The sequence below is a fragment of the Rutidosis leptorrhynchoides genome, chromosome 1, assembly GCF_046630445.1.
Source record: "Rutidosis leptorrhynchoides isolate AG116_Rl617_1_P2 chromosome 1, CSIRO_AGI_Rlap_v1, whole genome shotgun sequence".
Classification (NCBI taxonomy): Eukaryota; Viridiplantae; Streptophyta; class Magnoliopsida; order Asterales; family Asteraceae; genus Rutidosis; species Rutidosis leptorrhynchoides.
In genome coordinates, this window is record NC_092333.1 from 593,189,401 (window position 1) to 593,217,268 (window position 27,868).

A 27,868-nucleotide genomic window follows, 5' to 3' on the forward strand; every position below is an offset into this window, starting at 1 on the left:
AAAAGTTATTGATTTTTCGCCAGCTTTCCAAAAACATGTATATCATATACCTTTTACCAGTAATATATGTATTTAATTCGTGATCTATTATAAACTGTTTAACGACGAAATTTAGCATACACGTATGTATAAATATATATACTCGAGCACTAGACATGGATACACAATTAATATATAAAAGATAAAATATGAGTGCTTACGTATCAATATTGAGATTCAATATTGTAGGATAGTACGTAGAAGTAACGGAGATGATAAACATTAGGTTTGACTTACGAGCAAAACCCTCGAACAATACCCATAACCTCCTTAGTAATAACCCATAGTTTCCTTAGCTCTATCCCACTTGAAAACCCATTTTGAAAGTGACACGCTCATGACCTCGTCGTAGTATTTTAAGTGATATAATTAATAATAATAATAATAATAATAATACTATTAATAATAATAAAATAAATAATAATAATCTTAATAATAATAATAATAATAATAATAATAATAATAATTTAAATAAATAAATTTACACATAGTAATATATGTGTAAAACAACTCGCGCAGAAACCTGGTATTTATAGGCATAATTCCTGATTCTGATGCCCATGCGATCGCATGGGTTTTATGCCTATTTCTCATGCGATCGCATGGCCGTCAGATCCAGCTCACATATTTTTGTTTTTTTTGTTTGTCGACATAATAATTAATAATATATATAATATATTTAATTTATATAATTAATAATATATTATATTAAATTCACATGCATAGTTAACTTGTAATTTTTGTTCCGATAAGTCGTACGTTGTTACGCGACTTATGTCCCGGTTCCGGTTTTTCGAGTGTCCCTTCGTACGCTGAGAAAACTTGTAATTTTCATTCTGGGACACGTACCTTTGTCAAAATATAGCCTTAAATTATCCCTAAATTATACCACCCAGAGTATATCTTAAACTTTAGAGTATTTTGGTCATTTACTTCTATAAATCATTGTCTCGTTATTTATTAATATAATAGTATTTATCAAACGTTTCATAACCAAGTTAATATCTATTCTCAATATTTATAAACACGTTTTAAAATACGTATCGCAAATTATTCATATAATTAATTCTTAACAGTTAATATTCCTTATTATTGTATGTGTCCAAATTACGATATTTAAACAAATAATTCACCATTTATTCCGAATACCGTTAAAATGAATGATTTCTCAAATCAAGTGGACCTCTCAACAGAGACTCGTAATAATATCATAATTCTTAAGAGACTCGGTAAATATCTTTTACTTGAATCGTTTGGCATAATCTTTTAACTCTGTAGTTAAATATATCAATCAGATAATTAAACCAATAAGTTTAATGCACAGTATCATATCCTCAACACTTTGTTACGTTTTCAAGTTATAGTATATGTATCTATATATAATTGTTCGCGTTTCGTTGAGAACAATCGAAGATTAATTGAACAGTTCAAAATTTTGAAATTTAACTTCATAGACTTTGTTTATCATGTCAGAAACGTTAATCATACAAGATTAAGTTTAAATTTGGTCAGAATTTTCCGGGTCATCACAGTAATGGGTAATATAGAGTTTATTGAAAAGTTTCCAACTGCTACTAGTGTATTCCTCCCCTTCTTGATGTCTGACCACTCTCCAATGTGTAACGACCCAATCCTCGATATACCAAAAACACGACACAAAAAAAAAAAAAATTGAACCAACACATCTGGGCGGCGTCCAGATTCCTGGACCGCGTCCAGTACTAAAGCCTTGGACGGCATCCAACAAATTAGGACGGCGTCCAGTTTAACTAACAGGGACTGACCAGTTTTCTTTTTCACGTGAACGAAAAAACCCCGCTTCCCGACACTTTTCAAAGAAGTATATTATCACAACATATCAACATAAGTAAAACTAAGGGATTTCCACAATAAAAACTAGTTTTACATCGCGGGGTCCACATATGCCCAAAATACCCTTAAGTACGAAATACGAGTTTCGACCACAAAAAGTTTAATTGCCAAAAGTCACTAGAGCATGGTGTTTGGGGTTAAACTACCCAAATCTTGGTTGAACTTCCAAAAAGCTATAACCCCCGAGAGCCACTAATCCAAGCGAATACCTTTGCCCTTATCCAAGCCGGATCCTAAAAAGGTAAACAACGAGAGGGTAAGCTAACGCTTAGTGAATGCAATAATTATACATATACATATATAATACACCTACTTGCAAGCACTTACACAAATACCTCATACATGCTAGCAATTCACAAAGCATACCATCGCAAAATATAACTCTAAATTCTCTAAGACCACAAGCTAGCACAACGATAACATATATATAAATCGAATACTATAATATGTTACACTACAACACGTCAACATGGTCAAACAATAACACGAGGGAATGGTACTTCGAATTTCCCACCGGTGTTCATAACAACCGTTAGTGTACAACGAAATATATCACTAACCCCTAGGCTATTCGGACAATGAAATATCCGCTCGAAGCAATCATTAGTGTACAACGAAATATATCACTAACTCTTGGTCGGTTTAGACAACGAAATGTCCATCGTTAGTGTACAACGAAATATATCACTAACTCTTGGGCAAATTGGACAATGAAATATCCATCGTTAGTGTACAACGAAATATATCACTAACTCTTGGTGGTATAGACAACGCATACCCGGCCCCTCTCCCGCCCTACAAATAGATACATTATATACACACATATATAATCATTCCACTCACCTTGTCGACTTGGCGAGATTTCCAATAACACTTGTATCTTCAAAGCGAGTCACCTAACACAATTAATTCACATAATGAGTTGGACTTTCCACCAACTAGCCTCACTAGTGCATTTATGACCCATTTGCACTAGAATCACTCATTAAAGGTCAAGACTCCCAACTAATCACTAAAAGCTAGTGACTAAGGTTCTAAGACTTCCATCAACACATAACTAGGGTGTTTTCATACACAATTTAACCCGCTAGGTCAAACTCACCCATTTGACCCATTTCAAGTCAACCATAAACACTAGAACCAATTTTACTAACAACACAAGCGAGCTAGTGATTAACCAACCCATTTAGACCCATTTAACACTTGAAACACTAGGTTAGTAAATCTTGAGTCTTTCATGACTCATCCTTACCCAAAATCCCCAAAATCACCAATTATGGGTTTTAGGTTCAACACTAACCCAAACCCTAACCCTTAACACTAATTAAGTAAGAAAATGAAGATTAGGACTTACCACTACTATCACCACGTAGCTAGCGACTAGATGAACAACCTTATCACTCGAGGTAAGACCCGAAACTAGCTTCTTCTTCCTTTGCTTGAGTTTTCTCACACTAGAAATCTCTCTCTCTCTCTCTCTCTAAACTTGAAGTGGTAGGGTTGAGGTTGTTGAATGAGGAGTAATGGCACCCTCCAAAACTGATGTAATGGCTTTAAACTCGTTCCAAAAGTGAAAATACCAAAATGCCCTTCTAAAATATCTAAAAACCCACCAGCTGGCCCGTCAGTTATTCTGTACGGCGTCTCACAATCTGGACGGCGTCCAACCCTTCAAAGTTGGACGGCGTCCCAAGTTTTTGGACGACGTCCCAACTTGCTGGAAAAACAGGATGTTACAACTCTCCCCCACTTGAACCGGATTGCGTCCTCGCAATTCACGCCGCATGACAAGCAGGAAGATAAACCAAAACAAATTCTTCGGGTTCCCATGTATACTCGAAACCTTTACTATGATGCCATTGGACCTTAAAAGTCCTCACCTCTTTGTTACGCAACATTTTCACCTTTTCATCAAGTATAGCAATCGGCTCTTCGACATACTCCAACTTGTTGTTTAACTCGATCTCATCTAGTGGCACCCATGACGAATCATCCGCAAGACACTTACGAAGATGGGAAACATGAAATGTATTATGGATCCCCGCAAGCTCTTCGGGTAATTCCAAACGATAAGCAACTTCACCAACACGAGCTAAAATCTTAAATGGCCCAATAAACCGAGGAGCTAACTTTCCCCGTTTTCGAAACCGAATAATACCCTTCCACGGCGAAACCATAAGCATCACCATGTCACCTTCTTGAAACTCGATCGGTCGCCTACGTTTATCGACATAGGACTTTTGTCTATCTTACGCCGCTTTTAAACAAGCCCGAATCATTTTGATTTTACTATTCATCTTAAATACCAAGTCGATGCTCCCGACTTCCCTTTGACCCACTTCACCCCAACAAATCGGGGTTCGACATCTTCTACCGTATACAATCTCATATGATGGCATTCCAATACTAGAGTGAAAACTATTATTGTACGAGAATTCCACCAAAGGAAAGTGTTCATCCCAACTACCACCGAAATCAATAATACACGCTCGCAACATATCCTCCAATGTTTGATTCGTACGTTCGGTTTGACCGTCCGTTTGAGGATGATACGCCGTACTCATATTCACTCTCGTTCCCATATCTTCATGAAACTTTTTCCAAAATCGAGAAGTAAAACGCGTGTCCCGGTCCGAAACAATAGTCACGGGAACGCCATGTCTCGATATCACTTCCTTAATGAACATTTTCGCGAGTGCCTCTGATGTAATTGCTTCTTTAATAGGAAGAAACAATGCACTTTTCGTCAATCTATCAACAATCACCCAAATAGTATCAAATTGGGTTCTTACCGTTTTTGGCAACTTGGTAATAAAATCCATGGTAATATGCTCCCACTTCCACGTCGGAATTTCTAGCGATTGCAACTTACCATACAGCTTTTGGTGTTCGGTTTTAACTTGCAAACATGTGATACATTGCTCAACATACTTAACAACGTCGCGTTTCATGCCCGGACACCAATAATCTTTCTTCAAATCAAGATACATTTTCGTCGCGCCCGGATGAATGGAATACTTTGACTTATGTGCTTCATCAAGTAGCACCCGACGGTAATCACCCATCTTATGCACCCACACTCTTCCTTGAAAAGACAACAAACCACGCGAACCCATAGTAATGAATTCCGATTGCCCCATAATTCGTTCCGCATGCTTGTTGTGAACGTAAGCCTCTATTTGAATCACACCAAGTTTTTCAAGAAAATCGTTAGTAATAATCATACGTAACAATCCCAATCATAACGCCGGGTGGTGACTTTTTCGGTTTAACGCATCCGCGACCACATTCGCCTTGCCCAGATGATAAACTATCTCACAATCATAATCCTTCACCACATCCATCCATCTACGTTGACGATAATTCAAATCCCGTTGATCAAAAAGATGTTTCAAACTCTTGTGATCCGAATAAATCGTACACTTGACACCATACAAGTAATGGCGCCAAATCTTCAAAGCATGGACCACCGCCGCTAATTCGAGATCATGAGTCGGGTATCTATTTTCATGTTCCTTTAATTGGCGAGAGGCGTGAGCGATGACTTTACCTCGTTGCATTAGAACACACCCAAGCCCATTCAAAGAAGCATCACAATAAACCGTCATATCATCTACACCTTTCGGCAACACTAAGACTGGAGCTTGACACAACTTCTCTTTTAATAATTGAAAAGCGATTTCTTGCTCGTTCTCCCAGTTGAATCTCGTATTCTTCCTTGTCAACTTAGTTAATGGAGAAGCAATCTTTGAAAAGTCTTGGATAAATCGACGATAATAACCGGCCAATCCGAGAAAACTTCGGATTTCTGTAGGCGTAGTCGGTTGTCCCCAACTCTTCACCGTCTCTATCTTCCCCGGATCTACTTGAATACCATTCTCGTTCACAATATGGCCAAGGAATTGAACCTCCCTTAGCCAAAATTCACATTTTGAGAACTTAGCATACAACTTCTCCTTTTGCAACGTCTTCAACATACTACGCAAATGATTTTCATGTTCCTTCATACTCCTCGAATAGACAAGTATGTCGTCGATGAACACAATTACCGACTTGTCCAACATAGGTTGGAACACTCGGTTCATAAGATCCATGAATGCCGCCGGTGCATTTGTAAGACCAAAAGGCATAACTACAAACTCAAAATGCCCATAACGCGTTCGAAAGGCCGTTTTCTCAATCTCTTCGACCCGCATTTGATGATAGCCGGAACGTAGGTCAATTTTTTAGAAATACGTCGCACCTTGGAGTTGGTCAAATAAATTGTCAATCCTAGGCAAGGGATAACGATTCTTGATCGTCACTTTATTCAATTCCCTATAGTCAATGCACATACGCATACTTCCATCTTTCTTCTTCACGAATAAGACCGGAGCACCCCATGGCGAAGCACTCGGTTGAATAAAACCCTTCTCAAGTAGCTCTTGGGTTTGATTTAACAATTCTTGCATTTCCGTCGGCGATAAACGATAAGGAGTTTTAGCAATGGGAGTAGCTCCCGGAACCAACTCAATGCGAAATTCAACTTGTCTTTCCGCCGGAACACCCGGTAACTCATCCGGAAAAACGTCTTCAAACTCATTTACCACCGGAATTTCACGAATGGATGGTGGCTCATCACGAGTATCAACAACATGGGCAAGAAAAGCTATGCCACCACTAACAAGGAAATGACGTGCCCGTGCAAAAGTGCATATTGGCACAAGTCTTCTACGCTTATCGCCATGAATAATTAACTCTCCCCCACTTAGGGTCTTTACACGAATAGATTTTTCATGACATGCAATATCGGCTCTATTATGATCGAGCCAATCCATACCAACCACGATATCAAAATCACCCAAAGTCATCGGAATGAGATCAATTTTAAAGTTTTCGGCACCAAACACAGCATTACAATTTTTACACACATCAACCACTAGCACCGTCTTGCCATCCGCTATTTCGACTTCTACCGGACGACTTAACTTAGCTAACGGTTTATTAAGTTTAGGCACAAATTTTGGAGACACAAACGACAAATTTGCACCGCTATCAAATAGAATCCTCGCCGGATTAGAGTTAACCATGAAAGTACCTGAGACGACTTCATTGGATTGCTTAGCTTCATCATTTGTCATCAAAAAATTACGCCCCCTTGCTGACCCCGCCGCCTTCTCTATCCTCTTAACTTGATCATTTCGGAGATCGGGGCACTCCGACTTTCGGTGCCCTTCTTGTTGACAATTAAAACACGTGATCATATTTGTACGCGGTTTTGGGCAATCACGAGAGTAGTGACCTTTTTGCCCACAATTGTAGCATGTGGTCACGTGAACACTAGAAGCACCTTTCTTCACACTACCAACACTTTCGGATGCTCCCCTACTCTTCTTGTTCAAAAAGCTAGAAGCTTCAAATTTCCTTTTACTTGGCGCATAACTAACCGGACTCGGAGTTTGCGCTTCAAACCCCTTTGCCACCGCCAAAAGCTTAGCAAAAGTCTCAACATGACCAATACTAATTTTACCCTTCAAATCATCTCTAAGGGTCGCATGAAAGTCTTCCATTAACAATTGATCATTCCCCACATACTCGGGGCAAAAACGCGCCTTGGCAAGAAAGTTGGTTTTGAGAGTGTTTAGGTCCAAAGACCCTTGACGCATGTTCCTTAGCTTGTTGTGCACTTTGGAAAGATCCGCTTGCGTACGATATTCGAGGAAAAACTCCTTCTTGAACTCCGCCCAAGATAACCCCACAAAAGCCGCATCACCCACCATATCAGTTTTACCATCGAGCTAATCTTTAGCATGGCCCCTCAACAAACTAGTAGAAAGCCTTATCTTCTTCTCGGGTGGGCACTCGGTAGCGCGAAAACAACCCTCAACATCAGAGATCCAAGCCGCACTTTTCATGGGGTCGGGATCCCCGTGAAAGTGAGGAGGCTTAGTCGCCAAAAAGTTCTTATAGCTAAACTCCAACTCGCCCCCATTTTGAGGTCTAGGAAACCTCCTTTCAACTTCTTCTTTGACGGCATTGGTCATACGTTCTTGAATCATATCGACAATTTGTTCCGAAACCGACTCTTCGAATATTTGTTTAACCCTTCGTGAGAAAACCGAAATAGAGTTTTCTAAAGCGGTCTCAATCTTGGTAGTCATCTCATCTTCCTCCACATGAGAGGGACCACCATTGCCATTTGTATCTGTTCCGTTTCTCATCTTCATTCTAAAGATTAAAAATGGATTAGACATCACCAACAATTTAATACACATATATACCTATGCATATGACCGCACACACACCACATCTTGCTCGATACTTGTCGTACATCCTTGCTTGACTTGACTTGCAACCGTAATAGTGGTTGCGACTCACTATTACGCTCACATGCCGTGCCAAGCTCAAACGTATCACAACCAACTTGCTCGATGTTCAAAACAATAACACATGATTAGTACGTCATAACATAAGCATAGTTAGTCCGCCTATGCACCAAAGAACTAATCAAAACCCGTACCGGCCCGTAGTCCTACAACTCCCGCACATAATTCAACAACACAAAAGTCTAAGTCAAGGCGTCTATCTCAAGTCACCTAAATCCCTTAGACCATGCTCTGATACCACTTGTAACGACCCAACCCTCGATATACCAAAAACACGACACAAAATAAAAATTTTGAACCAGCACATCTGGACGGCGTCCAGATTCCTGGACGGCGTCCAGTACTAAAGCCTTGGACGGCGTCCAACAAATTAGGACGGCGTCCAGTTTAACTAACAGGGACTGACCAGTTTTCTTTTTCACGTGAACGAAAAAAACCCGCTTCCCGACACTTTCCAAAGAAGTATATTATCACAACATATCAACATAAGTAAAACTAAGGGATTTTCACAATAAAAACTAGTTTTACATCACGGGGTCCACATATGCCCAAAACACCATTAAGTACGAAATACGAGTTTCGACCACAAAAAGTTTAATTGCCAAACGTCACTAGAGCATGGTGTTTGGGGTTAAACTACCCAAATCTTGGTCGAACTTCCAAAAAGCTATAACCCCCAAGAGACACTAAGCCAAGCGAATACCTTTGCCCTTATCCAAGCTGAATCCTAAAAAGGTAAACAACGAGAGGGTAAGCTAATGCTTAGTGAATGCAATAATTATACATATACATATATAATACACCTACTTGCAAGCACTTACACAAATACCTCATACATGCTAGCAATTCACAAAGCATACCATCGCAAAGTATAACTCTAAATTCTCCAAGACCACAAGCTAGCACAACGATAACATATATATAACTCGAATACTATAATATGTTACACTACAACACGTCAACATGGTCAAACAATAACACGAGGGAATGGTACTTCGAATTTCCCACCGGTGTTCATAACACCCGTTAGTGTACAACGAAATATATCACTAACCCCTAGGCTATCCGGACAACGAAATATCCGCTCAAAGCAATCATTAGTGTACAACGAAATATATCACTAACTCTTGGTCAGTTTGGACAACGAAATGTCCATCGTTAGTGTACAACGAAATATATCACTAACTCTTGGGCAAATTGGACAACGAAATATCCATCGTTAGTGTACAACGAAATATATCACTAACTCTTGGTGGTATAGACAACGCATACCCGGCCCCTCTCCCGCCTTACAAATAGATACATTATATACACACATATATAATCATTCCACTCACCTTGTCGACTTGGCGAGATTTCCAATAACACTTGTAACTTCAAAGCGAGTCACCTAACACAATTAATTCACATAATGAGTTGGACTTTCCACCAACTAGCCTCACTAGTGCATTTATGACCCATTTGCACTAGAATCACTCATTAAAGGTCAAGACTCCCAACTAATCACTAAAAGCTAGTGACTAAGGTTCTAAGACTTCCATCAACACATAATTAGGGTGTTTTCATACACAATTTAACCCGCTAGGTCAAACCCACCCATTTGACCCATTTCATATATATATATATATATATATATATATATATATATATATATATATATATATATATATATATATATATATATATATATACATATTACTAACAACACAAGCGAGCTAGTGATTAACCAACCCATTTAGACCCATTTACCCATTTAACACTTGAAACCCTAGGTTATTAAATCTTGAGTCTTTCATGACTCATCCTTACCCAAAATCCCCAAAATCACCAATTATGGGTTTTAGGTTCAAAACTAATCCAAACCCTAACCCTTAACACTAATTAAGTAAGAAAATGAAGATTAGGACTTACCACTACTATCACCACGTAGCTAGCGACTAGATGAACAACCTTATCACTCGAGCTAAGACTCGAAACTAGCTTCTTCTTCCTTTGCTTGAGTTTTCTCACACTAGAAATCTCTCTCTCTCTCTAAACTTGAAGTGGTAGGGTTGAGGTTGTTGAATGAGGAGTAATGGCACCCTCCAATACTGATCTAATGGCTTTAAACTCGTTCCAAAATTGAAAATACCAAAATGCCCTTCTAAAATATCTAAAAACCCACCAGCTGGCTCGTCAGTTATTCTGGACGACGTCCCACAATCTGGACGGCGTCCAGCCCTTCAAAGTTGGACGGCGTCCCAAGTTTTTGGACTGCGTCCCAACTTGCTGGAAAAACAGGATGTTACACAATGGTGTTGACATTTCCAGATTTAGTCAAAGCTAAGCCTAAACCTTTCAAATTTCATAATTTTTTAGCTTCCAAGCCTGGTTTCTTGTCTATTGTGGATGATGTGTGGAAGAAAGAAATTAATGGCCATACTATGTTCAATGTAGTGTCCAAATTGAAGTTATTAAAGAAACCTATAAGGAGGTTAAGTTTTGAGCAAGGAAATTTATTTGAAAAAGTTAAAAAATTAAAGATTGAGTTAGAAAAAGTTCAAGAAGCTGTAGTTAAGGATTCTGGTAAATATGAGCTTAGAGATGAGGAGGCTGTTTATGTGAAAGCTTATAAAGAAGCATTGATTGATGAAGAGCTATTTTTGAAGCAAAAGTCAAAAGTGGAATGGTTAAAAGAAGGTGATCAAAATTCTAAGTTTTTCCATAAACCTGTCAAAGGGAGAAATAATAGAAATAGAATCACCTCAGTTACAGATATGAAGGGTAATATGTATATGGACAATAATGTAGCTGACCAATTTGTACTTCATTTTAAAAATGTTTTGGGATGCAGTTCTATTACTGAGCCTATTATTAGTCCTGAGACATTGTTTACCAAAAAGATCTCATTTGAAGATGCACATCATATGGTGAGATTTATAACTGATGAAGAAATTAAGGCTGCTTTATTTGATATAGATGATGATAAGGCTCTTGGACCTGATGGATACTCTTCAAAGTTTTTTAAGACTGCTTGGGTTACTGTAGGTCCTGAGGTATGTAAAGCAATAAGAGGGGTTTTTCAAAATGGCAAAATGTTAAAAGAGTTAAACTCTGCTGTCATTTCCCTTGTGCCTAAAGTATCTGTTCCACAGAAGGTTAGTGATTATAGGCCAATTGCTTGCTGTAATGTCTTGTATAAATGTATTAGCAAGGTTATCATTAACAGAATTAAGGGTGTTCTTGATGATATTGTTGATGAGAATCAAAGTGCCTTCATTCATGGCAGGCAAATTAGTGATAATATTTTACTTACCCAAGAGCTAATGATAAATTATCATAAGAAGACTGGACCACCTAAATGTGCCTTTAAAATTGACATTCAGAAAGCATATGACTCTGTTGAGTGGCCTTTCCTTAAAAACTGCTTGCTTAGCTTTGGGTTTCATCCTATGATGGTATGGTGGATTATGAATTGCATCTCTTCTGCTGTGACGACCCGGAAATTTCCAACCAAATTTAAACCTTATCTTTATTTGATTTCGATACGATAAGCAAAGTATGTAATGTTGAGTCTAAAAAAAAATTTGAAACGATATTCATATATTCAATGGACCTTCGACTGCTCTCGACGATTCACGAACAAATAATTGTAAATAGATATGTGTGTATGTATATATAAATAATAATTCGAAATATAATTTGAAGTATTATATGTTGTTGTTATTAAAAATTAATAAAATAAAAATAGGATATTATAATAATTATTATTTAAAATATATCTCTATATATAAATAATGTATATTAAAAATAAATATTAAATGATATGTGTGTATGTATATATAAATAATAATCGATTCTTGTAGGCTACTGGTGGATCAATTTAAATGGACTTTATCTTGAGCTGCCCTTTTAAAACTAGTTGGGCTTTTATATTTTAGTCTAATGGTATTTGGACTTCATTTAAATGGGTTAAAGTATTTAAGGGACAAACTGAAACAGAAATGAACGAGTAGCTCGGTGGTTAAGGGCGTTAGAGGGTGGGCGAGAGGTCGCATGTTCAATTCCTGCTGGTGACATCTTATTTTTAAAGCTTGTTTTGAGGTAGTTTTCATTACCAAAAATTATTATTATTATTATTATTATTATTATTATTATTATTATTATTATTATTATTATTATTATTATTATTATTATTACTAATATAAGTATTAGTTACCATTTATTATTATTATTATCATAACCCTAGTTACAATTACGGTTATTATTATTATTATTGTTAAGCTAAGTATTATTATTACTATCATACTGTAAATTAATATTATTCTCATAAATATTAGCATTGTATCATTTTTAGTACTATCACTGTTATTAGTAACAAAAGTATTATTAATATGATTATCATTATTAGTAATGTTAATATTAGAAATTATTATCATTTTTACCAAAAATTGTTATTTTGATATCATCACAACTACATAATTATACTATATATCCAAAAGGTATAGTCCAAGTGAACAGTGAACTTACAAAGTTTCACAAAGTTACACAAAACTTTTTATTTTTTATAATTTAACATCACTCTTTATAATAGTTACCTTCATAGTTTTTATAAACTTACCACAAACTTTTTATATTTTATAATTTAACCATCAAACTTCTCATTCATTAATTATCGCCACACAATTTTCACTATCTAATAACTACTCACTATTATTATTATTATTATTATTATTATTATTATTATTATTATTATTATTATTATTATTAATATTATTATTATTATACATATATTCTAAAAGAGATAGTGGAAATGAATAGTAAAGCATTTTGACCTTTTTAATTTTTTTTCGCACAACAAAGCCCCCCACACTTTTCCAAGAAAATCAAATCGACCCCCATACAGGGGATAAAGTGTCAAATTATCATTTTCATAAAAATTTTAAATAAGCTCCACCCAGATATTCAACGTGTCATATCTTCTCGCTCGCATCGAGTCAAATTTTTTCGACACCATCGTTAAGCTCGAAATAATTTTAGGAACACAATGTCACTAGCTATATGCAAAACGGAAGCTTTTTAAAAACACTAAATATTTGGGGTACTTTTCATACACGTTTATTTTGCGTTATATTTTTAAAAATCGACAATTCCATAGCGAAACGCGGAGATGCACATATATTGTTAATTTAAAATAACATTTAAATTTTTCACTGGTTATACCTTTTAGTTCGACTCGAGTTGCGCTTCAACGACATCATCGTTCGCCATGAAATAATTTACAAACTAAACGCAATAAATTACATTGAAAATCGAACCCCCAGCGCGAAGCGAGGGTTCGAACACTAGTTACTATTATTATTATTATCATAACCTTAGTTACAATTATTATTATTATTATTATTATTATTATTATTATTATTATTGTTATTACTAATATTATTATCAATATAAGTATTATTATTAAGTAATATGATTATTAATATTATCATTATTAATATCAAAAACTATCTTTTTAAGCAGATAAATATTTTGTACATAAAATATACTTATTACATATACTATAATTATATTAAAATTTCACATAACTATATATATCAAACCTACTAAAATTAATTATATAAATACTTACAGATAACAAACTATCGATTTTTAAATATAACATTAAACAAGTATGTATATAAATATGGATATATTAATATAACTATATAAATATTAACCATTTTGAATATATACACAAGTTAAATATACATAATATATAATTTAAAGGTATAATATATATATATTTGTTCAATTACGATTATACGTTTTAATATATATAAATGATATAGGTTCGTGAATCCAAGGCCAATCTTGCATTGTTCAGTTCCGTCGTATGCATATTTTTACTATAAAATATCGTATTATGAGTTTCATTACTCTCTTTTTAAATGCTTTTGCAATATATATTTTTGGGACTGAGAATACATGCGCTTTTATAAATGTTTTACGAAATAGACACAAGTAATCGAAACTACATTATATGGTTGAATGATCGACGCCGAATATGCCCCTTTTGCTTGGTAGCCTAAGAATTATTAAACCGATCTACTAATTGACGCGAATCCTAAAGATAGATCTATTGGGCCTAACAAACCCCATTCATGGTTGCGGATGCTTTAGTACTTCGATGTTGTTTTATCATGTTCGATGGATGTCCCGGAATGATAGGGGATATTCTTATATGCATCTTGTTAATGTCGGTTACCAGGTGTTCAATCCATATGAATGATTTTTTGTCTCTATGCATGGGACGTATATTTATTAGCAATGAAAAATGAAAATCTTGTGGTCTATTAAAATGATGAAAATGATCGATTATGATATACAAATGAACTCACCAACCTTTTGGTTGACACTTTAAAGCATGTTTATTCTCAGGTATGAAAGAAATCTTCCGATGTGCATTTGCTCATTTTAGAGATATTACTTGGAGTCATTCATGACATATTTCAAAAGACGTTGCATTCGAGTCATTGAGTTCATCAAGAATATTATTAAGTCGTTTATAGTTGGATATATTATGAAATGGTATGCATGCCTGTCAACTTTCGATGAAATGAAAGTTTGTCTTTTAAAAACGAATGCAATGTTTGTAAAATGTATCATATAGAGGTCAAATACCTCGCGATGTAACTGAATGTAATATATTCGTCCAGATGGATTAGGATGGGTCTTTACATGTGGTATCAGAGCGGTGGTCTTAGCGAACCGGGTCTTGCATTAGTGTGTCTAACTGATAGTTGTTTAGATGCATTAGTGGGTCTGGACTTCGACCGTGTCTGCATGTCAAAAGTTTTGCTTATCATTTCTAGTCGGAAATCATCTACTTACCATCCTTAGGAAATTACCTGCTTATCATTCTTAAGTCTAGATGCGTTTTCCTGCATTTATTGCATAAATAGTATATAGACAAATTCCTATCTTAGCATATCTATTACTGTGAACTTTGACTGACATCTTTCAAATATTCCTCCGTAATTTATGGGATTTTGGTATTATATATACATATGTAAATTATGTAATTGAAGAATACCAAATCTAAATTCTACAATCTATTTCTTATCGAAAATCCTTCATCTGATCGTACGAGATGAATCCCTCAACCAGTTCGAGTCCCTCAGATTTCAATAGCTATTCCGATAGTTATTCCGACAGCTATTCTGACATGGATATTCACCTAAGATCCGAAAGCGGTGTCACCAGAATGAATTAATCAATCAGCCATCCCCAATTCATCTGATGGGTTCGTAGTCGACTTAATCAATGGAGACGCGAAGAAGGCAATCCTTTCCACCAACCAAATTACCCTCTTGGCGAAGGACCTGAAGCACTTACTGGCGAACCAGTTCGAAACACTATTTTCACCCGTATTTCCTGAATATCTCGCCATGAATATATTCTATCCACAATTCTAAACCTTATTCATCCGCTCATTCCGACCAACAATCAGTACGGAGTAATGAAAGAAGTCAACGAGCTTCGCGCTCGAGTAATCAATTTGGAAAACGTGGTGCAAAACCTACCAACTTCAGCAACAGCACCGGCAACACCAGTACCACCAACAACAACATCCGTAGCACAAGCTTCAACACTACACGCCTCAAACTCACAGTCTGTACCTCCAGCATAATCATCATATTACATGATGACCTACATCGATTATCTTCGTTCTACATGACGTTCTACATCATTTATCTTCGTTCGATATGACGATTATGTAATCTCTAATATTTTAGAGATTATATATTCTTGTTCTAACGGTAAATCAAATGAGTTTAATATCATATTGACTCATTAAATCCATGATTGCATCTGAAGAAAATATATATGTATATATATTTTCATAAAGATCGTAATTGAAAATTCTTTTGTACAAACTGTTAATGATGAAAATATTTTAACGGGTAGGTAATACCCGAGGAATATTTAGATTTCACATTAATAAGTTACACTCTACATTCTTCGAATCTGATTCAACAGTCATTTACTATCCTACTTACAACCACCGATGCACGTATCCGTTCACCACAGAATAATCATTTTCATTCAATTTCATATTTGGATTTTGATCTATCAGAATCCAACAAGTGGAATAATGAAGAAAACAATTAACAAAATAAAATTTTGTTAGAAACAAACAAATTAACTATTAGAAAAATTTTGTTAAGAATCCACGCTAACAAAATCCTAGCTAACTGTTCCTAACTAACTGTTAATTCCTTATTACATTTTATTATCGCAATTTATTTATCGCAGTTTATTTATCGCAATTTATATTCTCGCAATTTTATTTATCGTCATTTAATTTCTGTTATTTATTTTACGCATTTTATTTATCGTCATTTAAATACTGTTATTTATGCATTTAAATATAGGGACACGTATACAAGGTTTTGACATATCATATCGACGCATCAATATATATTATTTGGAATTACCATAGACACTCTATATGCAGTAATGCTGGAGTTAGCTATACAAGGTTTAGGTTGATTATACAATAATATATATACTTTGAGTTGTGATCGAGTCTGAGACATGTACACGGGTCACGACACGTATTAATTAATTCGAATATTATATATTGCTAATTATGGACTATCAACTGAGAACTACCAACATTGAATAATTAAAATGAATTAAAATATTGATTATAACATATGAAACTTAACAATTCTTCAAGTTTACCACTTGATTTCATCCTAAACTTCATTTGTATCTTGACGATTACGATCTGCGTTCAAACCTTTCATGATTCTTGAAAACACCTCAATCAAGAGGATGAACCAACCGCACTTCATCTACGGAAGGAAAGATTTATGCATATAGTATTGCACCTGAAAAAACTCTCGGAAACTGAGTAAACGTTTAACGCGTAGCTGTGCTAATTCCTTTAGCGTTACTATTACCGAAAATAACTTTGCAATCTCTTTTCAAATTAGCAAATTTTGTCACAGCTCCAGCAAATTAACTTCGACTTTCATTCGGATTAGCCTTATTATAACCTTGATATATAAATTTACCTTTCGTCATCGTTACCGGAGAACCTTTTATGTCTCACCATATTAGCAGTAAACGTACCAGCGACATCAGTATTCTCTGGTGTGAGTCTCTCCGACAAATCACTATACATATTCATTGAAACCCTAGCAAATACTCATCCGTATCTGGTAGCGAGAATTGTCATACCAATTACCGGGAATTAGCAATCAGTATTTTGAATCTCGCAGCGTTTCTATATCAACAATTATATGTATACATATAATATTTATCTCTTAGAATTATGATCTTCCATTCTGAAATTCTGAAAAGCACTCTAGCCTACGAATCAGTTCTTTGAGTTTTGAAAAAGCTGAATGAAGCAGCAGAAACTGTAGACAACCGTAAACGACCTTAACCGTCAGAATTTTTATGATAAAGAATAGTATGTTGGCAAAGCTCAGAAAAGTTGAAATTGGAAAACGGATTGAGCAAACCATGAAGGAGGCTGTGAACAAATCACAAAGACTAAATCTGCCTTCAAAGAATCCAAATGATTCAATATCTGCTGAAGTAATTAACGAATATCTTACTCCTGACTCTACACTGTTATGGACAAATCTTCATCATCATTAAACGATATTAGAAATTCTAAGATATCATCATATCTTTCATTATAAATATCCTCAATATTTCTGAAGATATCTTCATAAATATTCTCGTCCGATATTAATTTTCTCTCCGCGCTATTTGTGTTATATCATAAAAGGAAACTGTTTAGTTTTTATATTCTGTAAACCTTCTAATTTAAACTATGAATGATTTTGAAGTAGTGTTGGAAATTGATGCATGAGTTAGTATAATATAATGACACTTGATCAACGTGATTATATTACAGTAAGTCATGCTGATTTCTAATGAAACATGATGATTCACAGATTATAACGTCATCATGGCCATGTTACACGACTTTTACATTCTATCTAATCTCCAAACATATCAAGAACATATTTTCTTGATAGTTCTATCTTTTTCTCTTGAATTCTGGTAATTTAACCAAACAAGATCGTGCTACTTCAATTTCTTTCTTAGAACATTAGCCATGTTCACTCAAAACATCATACTTACGAATTCTGGACCATTACTCGCTTTACTAGAGGTCGAGAAGAGAATAAAAAAGCAAAGAGCTCCAAAATATAAGGGAAAATATAAAGCCCAATAACAACACGGAGGTTACAAACCGTGGATATTAATACGAATAGCAATATAAAGATACGGTAGAATTAAGAATAGTATCACCCCAAGGTAATAGTAGAAGTAAACAGATTTTTCTGGTGGGAGATTGAAAAGAAAGATGACAGAAATGATAATTAGGAAAATATCAAGGATTAGAATGAGATTAAGTATTTTCACAATCTTTTAGATGTATGAACTAAGAAAGAAAGTATAGGAATGGTGAGAATAATAGAACGGAAGAGTTTAATTTATAATGGAAATATCAGACAGAGTAATCGAGGCAGATCACCGTATTTAATTATAGAGATCTTAATTTCCTTACTCGTCGAAGAATCAAATCCTATAGATTTCAAAGATTTTCTTTAATCCATTGAACTCCAGAAATCAACCCTATCTACGTCAAAAGTTATGACAAAACCTTATTTTCTCATTTCACTCTTTTGTGATAGATTCACTTATACTATTCGCGTACTCGAATTGTTCTATACATATTACTCAATAAGGATAAAACTATAATTTCCAACTCATTTAAGTCATGAAAACATTCTTATTGTTATTCATGACGACCTTGATCAAATTTCGGGGATGAAATTTCTTTAACGGGTAGGTACTGTGACGACCCAGAAATTTCCAACCAAATTTAAACCTTATCTTTATATGATTTCGATACGATAAGCAAAGTATGTAATGTTGAGTCTAAAAAAAAAATTTGAAACGATATTCATATATTCAATGGACCTTCGACTGCTCTCGACGATTCACGAACAAATAATTGTAAATAGATATGTGTGTATGTATATATAAATAATAATTTGAAATATAATTTGAAGTATTATATGTTGTTGTTATTAAAAATTAATAAAATAAAAATAGGATATTGTAATAATTATTATTTAAAATATATCTCTATATATAAATAATGTATATTAAAAATAAATATTAAATGATTGTAATACTTGTTTGATGTTTCGATTGATATTAAGTAAGTTAAATTTAAACTTATGTAATTTTAAAATAAACGGTGATACGAAAATGAGCTCTATAAATTTTATGCTTATTAAAAATGTATTTAGGAACTATTTGTTAAGTTTTAACATTTTTTATATTTTACCCAGAATTGAGAGGGACAGTTGATGTAATTTTTATTTAACAAATTAATGACCAAATTTTATACCATAATGACTAAAATAAATGAAGATAATTAATGTAAAAATTTGGGATTTTTCTGGAGACTTTTATCCGCCACTGATTAACAACGAAACCCGATATTTCAGTCCGTGAAAAACTGTCGGTAGAATTTGACAAAAAGAAGGCTGCTTATTGATTCATTATTGATTCATTGCACGATTTATTATTATTTTTTTTTCTCTTTTGTCACTTGTCCAGCTTAATTCCACTACCATACATAAATTAATTATATATGCATGCCAAATCTCCTCCACGAAGAATCACCAATCTTATTCTTTGTTTCTTCTACCAATTTAAAAACTCACTTGCAACTTCTATTATTACTTGAGATTATTGTTTTACTTGTTGTTTAACACGGACTTATGTCTAAGATTCATGATCACCATCTTCATACATATTACATATGCATATACATATACATGAGCATATACATATATATACATGATATATGTTGTACACATCAAACAATCACGCAAACCATCTGATACTCTCGTTTTCCGTCGTAAGTCACCTCTACCATTGAGCTTCCACCATCGAAGACCTTCACAAACCACCTTTGATCATCATTCCCATTTAAACACCACTATACCGTTATCATTCGAACACCATAACCATAACCATCACTAGCCTACTCATCTTCTTACTGCTACTGTTCGACCCAAACCTCCTCACCAACATGACACCTACTGCTAGCTTTTTGATGCCATTCGAACCATACAAAAATAAAACGAATCATTGTTTTGTTACCAACAATCACAGATATGTTTGAACATCATATTGTTAGTTTCTGTTTATAATCGAACAATCATCACAACCTGCAAGAACTCCTATTTCTACTTTAGTTATGTCATGTAAACCAAAACCCATTGAAACCCAAACTGTTTTCCTTTGCTTCCTGTTGAATGGGTTCGATCACCACTTCATCAAACCATCACCCCCGGCTACTACTACTAAGAGTACATCATCAACCCAAAGAAACCTACCTTCTACTCTTTATTGTATCTATTACCAAACCGCCATTATTGCTACTGCACAATCTAGGTTTATTTTTGTTTTCGACAAACAACATGAACAAGACTCATTTAACTACCCGTCACCACACACCACCTGCGTATTCTGTGTTTCTGTGTTTCTGTTTGAAACAACAAAACCAAACCGCCACCATCATGGCTCGAACTACTACTCGTTTATCTATGTTTACAGCCAACAACTCGATGCATCTGCAACACCCATTTAATATTACTATTAACACTTGATTTTTCTGTTTTTCTTCGTGAATCCATAAACCAAACCCATCTGAATGTTGTTACTGCTACGCTGCCATATTTCTGGTTCTATTACTGTTTTAACAACAAGAAAGATACATGAGGTTAGTGATGATGAATAATTAGAATGATAAATGGAAACGTTATTAAAATGATGATGAAACAGTAAGAAGATATCGTTGTTTTTCCTGCTCTGACTCCTGCTCGACTATTACAATGCGTTTAATGATGATAAAGGAAGAAATAAGTTGCTGTGTCGAGCCTGATCGAGCAAAACAGACACCAACCCAAACACGTGTTACACCTTGGGTTTTTTAATCGATTCTTGTAGGCTACTGGTGGATCAATTTAAATGGACTTTATCTTGAGCTGCCCTTTTAAAACTAGTTGGGCTTTTATATTTTAGTCTAATGGTATTTGGACTTCATTTAAATGGGTTAAAGTATTTAAGGAACAAACTGAAACAGAAATGAATGAGTAGCTCAGTGGTTAAGGGCGTTAGAGGGTGGGCGAGAGGTCGCGTATTCGATCCCTGCTGGTGACATCTTATTTTTAAAGCTTGTTTTGAGGTAGTTTTCATTACCAAAAATTATTATTATTATTATTATTATTATTATTATTATTATTATTATTATTATTATTATTATTATTATTATTATTATTATTATTATTATTATTATTAATTATTGATATTATTACTTGTATTATAATTATTATTATTATTATTATAATTACTAATATAAGTATTAGTTACCATTTATTATTATTATTATCATAACCCTAGTTACAATTACGGTTATTATTATTATTGTTAAGCTAAGTATTATTATTACTATCATACTACAAATTAATATTATTCTCATAAATATTAGCATTGTATCATTTTTAGTACTATCACTGTTATTAGTAACAAAAGTATTATTAATATGATTATCATTATTAGTAATGTTAATATTAGAAATTATTATCATTTTTACCAAAAATTGTTATTTTGATATCATCACAACTACATAATTACTATTATTATTATTATTATCATAACCATAGTTACAATTATAATTATAATTATTATTATTGTTATTACTAATATTATTATCAATATAAGTATTTATTAAGTAATATGATTATTAATATTATCATTATTAATATCAAAAACTATCTTTTTAAGCAGATAAATATTTTGTATATAAAATATACTTATTACATATACTATAATTATATTAAAATTTCACATAACTATATATATCAAACCTACTAAAATTAATTATATAAATACTTACAGATAACAAACTATCGATTTTTAAATATAACATTAAACAAGTATGTATATAAATATGGATATATTAATATAACTATATAAATATTAACCATTTTGAATATATACACAAGTTAAATATACATAATATATAATTTAAAGGTATAATATATATATATATATATATATATATATATATATATATATATATATATATATATATATATATATATATATATATATATATATATATATATATATATATATTTGTTCGATTACGATTATACATTTTAATATATATATACATGATATAGGTTCGTGAATCCAAGGCCAATCTTGCATTGTTCAGTTCCGTCGCATGCATATTTTTACTATAAAATATCGTATTGTGAGTTTCATTACTCCCTTTTTAAATGCTTTTGCAATATATATTTTTGGGACTGAGAATACATGCGCTTTTATAAATGTTTTACAAAATAGACATAAGTAATCGAAACTTCATTATATGGTTGAATGATCGAAGCCGAATATGCCCCTTTTGCTTGGTAGCCTAAGAATTAGTAAACCGATCTACTAATTGACGCGAATCCTAAAAATAGATCTATTGGGCCTAACAAACCCCATCCATGGTTGCGGATGCTTTAGTACTTCGATGTTGTTTTATCATGTCCGATGGATGTCCTAGAATGATAGGGGATATTCTTATATGCATCTTGTTAATGTCGGTTACCAGGTGTTCAATCCATATGAATGATTTTTTGTCTCTATGCATGGGACGTATATTTATGAGAAATGAAAAATGAAAATCTTGTGGTCTATTAAAATGATGAAAATGATCGATTATGATAAACTAATGAACTCACCAACCTTTTGGTTGACACTTTAAAGCATGTTTATTCTCAGGTATGAAAGAAATCTTCCGCTGTGCATTTGCTCATTTTAGAGATATTACTTGGAGTCATTCATGACATATTTCTAAAGCCGTTGCATTCGAGTCATTGAGTTCATCAAGAATATTATTAAGTCATTTATAGTTGGATATATTTTGAAATGGTATGCATGCCTGTCAACTTTCGATGAAATGAAAGTTTGTCTTTTAAAAACGAATGCAATGTTTGTAAAATGTATCATATAGAGGTCAAATACCTCGCGATGTAACCGAATGTAATGTATTCATTCAGATGGATTAGGACGGGTCTTTACATCTGCAGCTTTTACTATCAATGTAAATGGTGACCATGTGGGTTTTTTTAATGGTCAAAGAGGTCTTAGGTAGGGTGATCCTATGTCACCTTATCTATTTACTCTAGTTATGGAGGTTTTAACATTAAAGATTAGAAGGAAGATTGTGGAGGAGGATGGTTTTAAGTATCATTGGAGATGTGAAGATGTTGAACTTAGTCACTTGTGTTTTGCTGATGACCTTTTCATGTTTTGCCGTGGTGATAAACAATCTGCTCTCATTTTAAAAAGTGCTTTGTTGGAGTTTAGTGGGGTATCAGGGTTAGTTGCTAGCATGGAGAAGAGTTCTAGTTTCTTTAGTAATGTTAAACCTAGTGTTAAGTTTGAAATATCTGAGGTTTTACCTTTTGTTGAAGGGTCTTTACCTATTAGATACCTAGGTATCCCATTATTAGCTACTAGGCTCTATAGGAGGGATTGTATGGTGCTAATTGATTAGGTGAAAAAGAGGTTATTTGATTGGAAGAATAAGTCATTGTCATTTGCTGGTAGATTACAATTGATTAATTCTGTTTTGAGTTCTCTTTAGGTTTACTAGTCTTCTATGTTTATACTCCCTATAAGTGTTAATGTTGATATTGAAAGGTTGCTTAGGGATTTTTTATGGTGTCAAGGAGAGTTTAAAAGAGGGAAAGCAAAAGTCAACTGGAAAGATGTATGTAAAACGAAAGCCAAAGGGGGGTTGGGAATAAAGATCTTGCATACTTGGAATATTGCCTTGATGTCTAAACATGCTTGGAATATTGTGTCTGGTAAAAACTCAATCTGGGCAAATTGGGTTGCTAAAGTTAAGTTGAAGAAGAGGAATTTTTGGGATTTCAAAGCTCCCGATGATTCATGTTGGAGTTGGAAAAAGATTATGCAAAACAGAAAGTTGATATGTGACTTCATTGTGAAAAAGATTAGTGATGGTAAGCAAACTTCAGCTTGGTATGATAATTGGCATCCAAAGGGTCCACTATGTAATTTCATTAGCTATAGGGATCTCTATGAAGCAGATTATAACAAAAATGAAGTAGTTGCTGATATAGTGGTTAATTATGAGTGGAATGTGCCTGAATTATGGAAGTTAAAGTTTAAAGATCTTTTTGACCTTCCTACTCCTTTACTTATTGCTGACAGGAAAGATAGATGCTTATGGAAGTCTAAATCAGGTAAAACCTCTAATTTTTCTGTTAAGCAAGATTGGAAAGATATTAGTGATGATTGGGATGATGCTAAATGGTCTAAGCTTGTTTGGTTTAGTCAGTGTATACCTAGACATTCTTTTATAATGTGGGTGGCATTGCATGGCAAATTAAGAACTCGGGATAAGTTTATGAGGGTTGAAAGCAATGAGAACCTTAAATGCCCTTTTTGTAATGTGTGTAAAGATAATCACAATCACCTCTTCTTTGAACGTGATTATCCTAAGGTTGTATGGCATGAATTGAAAAGTTTAGCTAGGCTTGACCATGCTCCTAATTTATTGACTGATATTGTTCCTTATATGTTGAGTAGACCTATTAATAAGTCAGTTTGGAGTATTATTCAAAGGCTTGTCTTTGGGGCCTGTGTGTATTGTATATGGCAGGAGAGGAACCTTAGGCTATATCAGGATAAATCTACACCTGTGGTTGCTTTGGTGGATTATATTAAAAACTTAGTTAGATTAAAGCTGCTAGGTTTGACTATTAAGAATAGTAACCAAGTTAAGTTAGCTGCTGAAATGTGGAATGTGAACTTGGGTAGAAATGTTAATGATGGTGTCAAAAGTCAGTGCTAATTGGAGATGGTGGAGGCAGGCGACTACAGTTGTCATTGATTGCAACATGAGTATGGAATGTATGTTTTTCCATGTTGATAAATATTGCATATTTATATGCAAGCTTTACTTTTGGAATTGTTGGATTATGTACATATTGTCATTGGGTCAACATTTGGGTTATGGAGATATAAGGTGTGTTTGGGTAGAGTCTGCAACATGTTTTTATAAAAAAAAATTAATGACTGTGATGAGCATCAAGTCAAAAAACCACTGGTTTGTACTCCTTCACAAGCTAGTGTGTGTTTTATGTGTCAAATTTGTTTGTGGTTGCATTAGGATGGAGACATTGGTGGGTGTGCAGGGTTATGGTGGCACAACCCTCTTTTTTAAAGGTGATATAAGAATGGAAAATTACTTGACTTTATTCCTAAGCACTTTTATTGAGCTTTCCCTTTCTTTTCAAGGTGAGATGGATGTTTATGATCTGAGGTATAATTATAAAGCTGGAGTTAGTTGCTGCTTTTCATATTTGGTGTGTAGAATTATACCTATGAAGGTTATAGATAGTCCAGGCTGCCATGATGATCCTCAATTGTCATCATTTTGTGTAATTAAGGTACAACCTCTATTCTGGTACCTTTGGTGTCTAGGATTAGAGTTTCATGTCTATATTGGTCTGGTCTGTTTTTGGTGCTTTGGCTCATATGATGAATGTTGCTGTTGGTGTTCTTTTGTATGGTTCTTGCATTTACTTTGGTGGTGGAACAGAAACTTGAGTCTTCTTTGGCCTTTTTAGATGATTTAGGTCTATATTGCTTCTACTGGTATTTATTGGATTTTCTTTATTGCTTGCCTCATGTAATTGTGGAGCTAATGTACTATGATGTTAAAAAAAATAGGGCATTACTACCACTGTTACTGTTGCAGTATTGTTATGGGTCAGGCTTGCATTTGGTATTGTGTAATGGGTTATATTGGCTTCTGGTACTATTTTTGGGTCATATTCACAGCTTGTGCCTTTGCTGTTCTATTATGGGTCTTCTCTGCTGGTTTGTATTGGGTCAGTATAGCTTCTGCTATATTTATGATATGGGTATGAATTTGTGTGGACATATTAAATGAAACTTTTGCTACTAGTCATGTTCTTTGGGTCAGGTTTGGTATAGTTTTGGTTTGGACAGTTATTATTTTGTTTATTGTAGTCTTTGGAGGCATTTGTATGGAGTAAATGATGGCAAATGTGAATGGGCTGATTTGCAGTATGGTTATAGGCTACATTGTATGATGATTGATGCTGAATTCAAGACCAAATATGATGAAGATTGCATTGTTTTCAGTTATAGTCTTATTGTAAATAAAAAGATTAAGTGTTATGTATTTTTATTTTTAGTAGGCTTAGTAATAGTTGTCTTTGTTTGGGATGTGCACTAAAATCCCTATGTAAAGCCGACTAAAATCTTGGAACGGTTGCTTGTAATAACTCTTTTATTTTATTAATGAATTTTGTCGGGGATTTGGCCCCTTTATCAAAAAAAAAACCCCTGATGCATAAACCCTAACCCCTAAACCCTAAACCCTAAGCCCTAAACTATAAACCCTAAACACTAAACTTTAAACCCTAGACCCTAAACCTTATACCCAAAACACTAAACCCTAAACTCTAAACCTGTCACGACCCTACTTTTTCCGTTACATTTTTCTGTTTGTATTTAACGTCCGTTATTTGATATTCGTTCCACGTCATTTCTATGACTTATTATATTATTTTAATAGTAATATATTCTTTATTATGTGTTATATGAATATATGTATTCGTATTTAGAATTGTACGTTTCTACGTATCGTGGATTTCTATCCGGCGAATCATTTCGGTTTTCAAACCAACGATTATACTTTTGAGATTTTTGAATCCAAATTATTTTAATTATGATATTTTTATATCATATGAGTATATAAAGTATTTTTATATTTTATTTTCGCGTGTGCGCATTTCCTCCGAAGATTTAATCGCGTAACGGTGTTTTCGCGAATCGGACTTCGTTCGGGCTTTAGGACAACAAGCTATTAAAAGATATTTAAAGTTGGGCTTTTAGGGAGCCCAACCCTTGGATAATTCAGCCGAAGCCTACCAACACCATCCCATTTTTCATTTTGCAAGTACTAGCTCATTTTGTTAATTCCTCATTTTAAATCAAAACCTAATTTCTCTCAACTTTCTTTCTTCCTCTCTTTTTTTCTCTTTTTGACCGACCACTTCAGCCATCATCATCATCATCATCATCATCAACAACAATTGATCTTCATCGAAAGCTTGGATCATGGGGCTTTTTGTATAATCGGATTCTCCTTATCGCGCTCTATACATCTCTTGTTCTCGTTTCTTGATTTGGGTATGAACACAAACCCTAGATTTTTCATTTTTATATATTTTTACTGTTTTTAATTATATTATGATAGTATAGTACTTGTGTATGTTTGTATTGGTGATTTGATGCGTAGAAATACTCGTTTATGTATGATTTCGGTTTGATTAATTTTGGACAGCGGACTTTTTGATAAAATCAGTATACTTAACAGATGTTTTTGATCAAATAAAGTGATTATATGAGTTCCTCTCATCAAGAGAATAATTTTAGGCTTTGAATTCATGTTGTTTTGA

The 27,868-nt window shown here is 34.0% G+C and overlaps 1 protein-coding gene across 1 annotated transcript; it reads left to right on the forward strand.

The window, feature by feature from the left end:
• Positions 1 to 10,567: 10,567 nt before the first annotated feature.
• LOC139846959 (uncharacterized) lies at positions 10,568 to 27,594 on the forward strand. Its single transcript, XM_071836548.1, has 10 exons — positions 10,568 to 11,713; positions 23,554 to 23,886; positions 24,001 to 25,216; positions 25,331 to 25,427; positions 25,546 to 25,698; positions 25,750 to 25,825; positions 25,978 to 26,033; positions 26,137 to 26,269; positions 26,365 to 26,559; positions 27,469 to 27,594. The coding sequence occupies exons 1-10, from the start codon at positions 10,568 to 10,570 to the stop codon at positions 27,592 to 27,594; spliced, it is 3,531 nt and encodes a 1,176-aa protein (XP_071692649.1).
• Positions 27,595 to 27,868: the final 274 nt, after the last annotated feature.

Excerpts from the sequence above, each read along its gene's own strand:
- LOC139846959 (XM_071836548.1), top strand. The coding sequence starts at position 10,568 with ATGGTGTTGACATTTCCAGATTTAGTCAAAGCTAAGCCTAAACCTTTC. Across the intron at positions 25,217-25,330 it reads TGTTAATGATGGTGTCAAAA|CTTTACTTTTGGAATTGTTG; the intron begins GTCAGTGCTAAT and ends TTTATATGCAAG. Across the intron at positions 26,270-26,364 it reads TCTCTGCTGGTTTGTATTGG|GTTTGGTATAGTTTTGGTTT; the intron begins GTCAGTATAGCT and ends TCTTTGGGTCAG.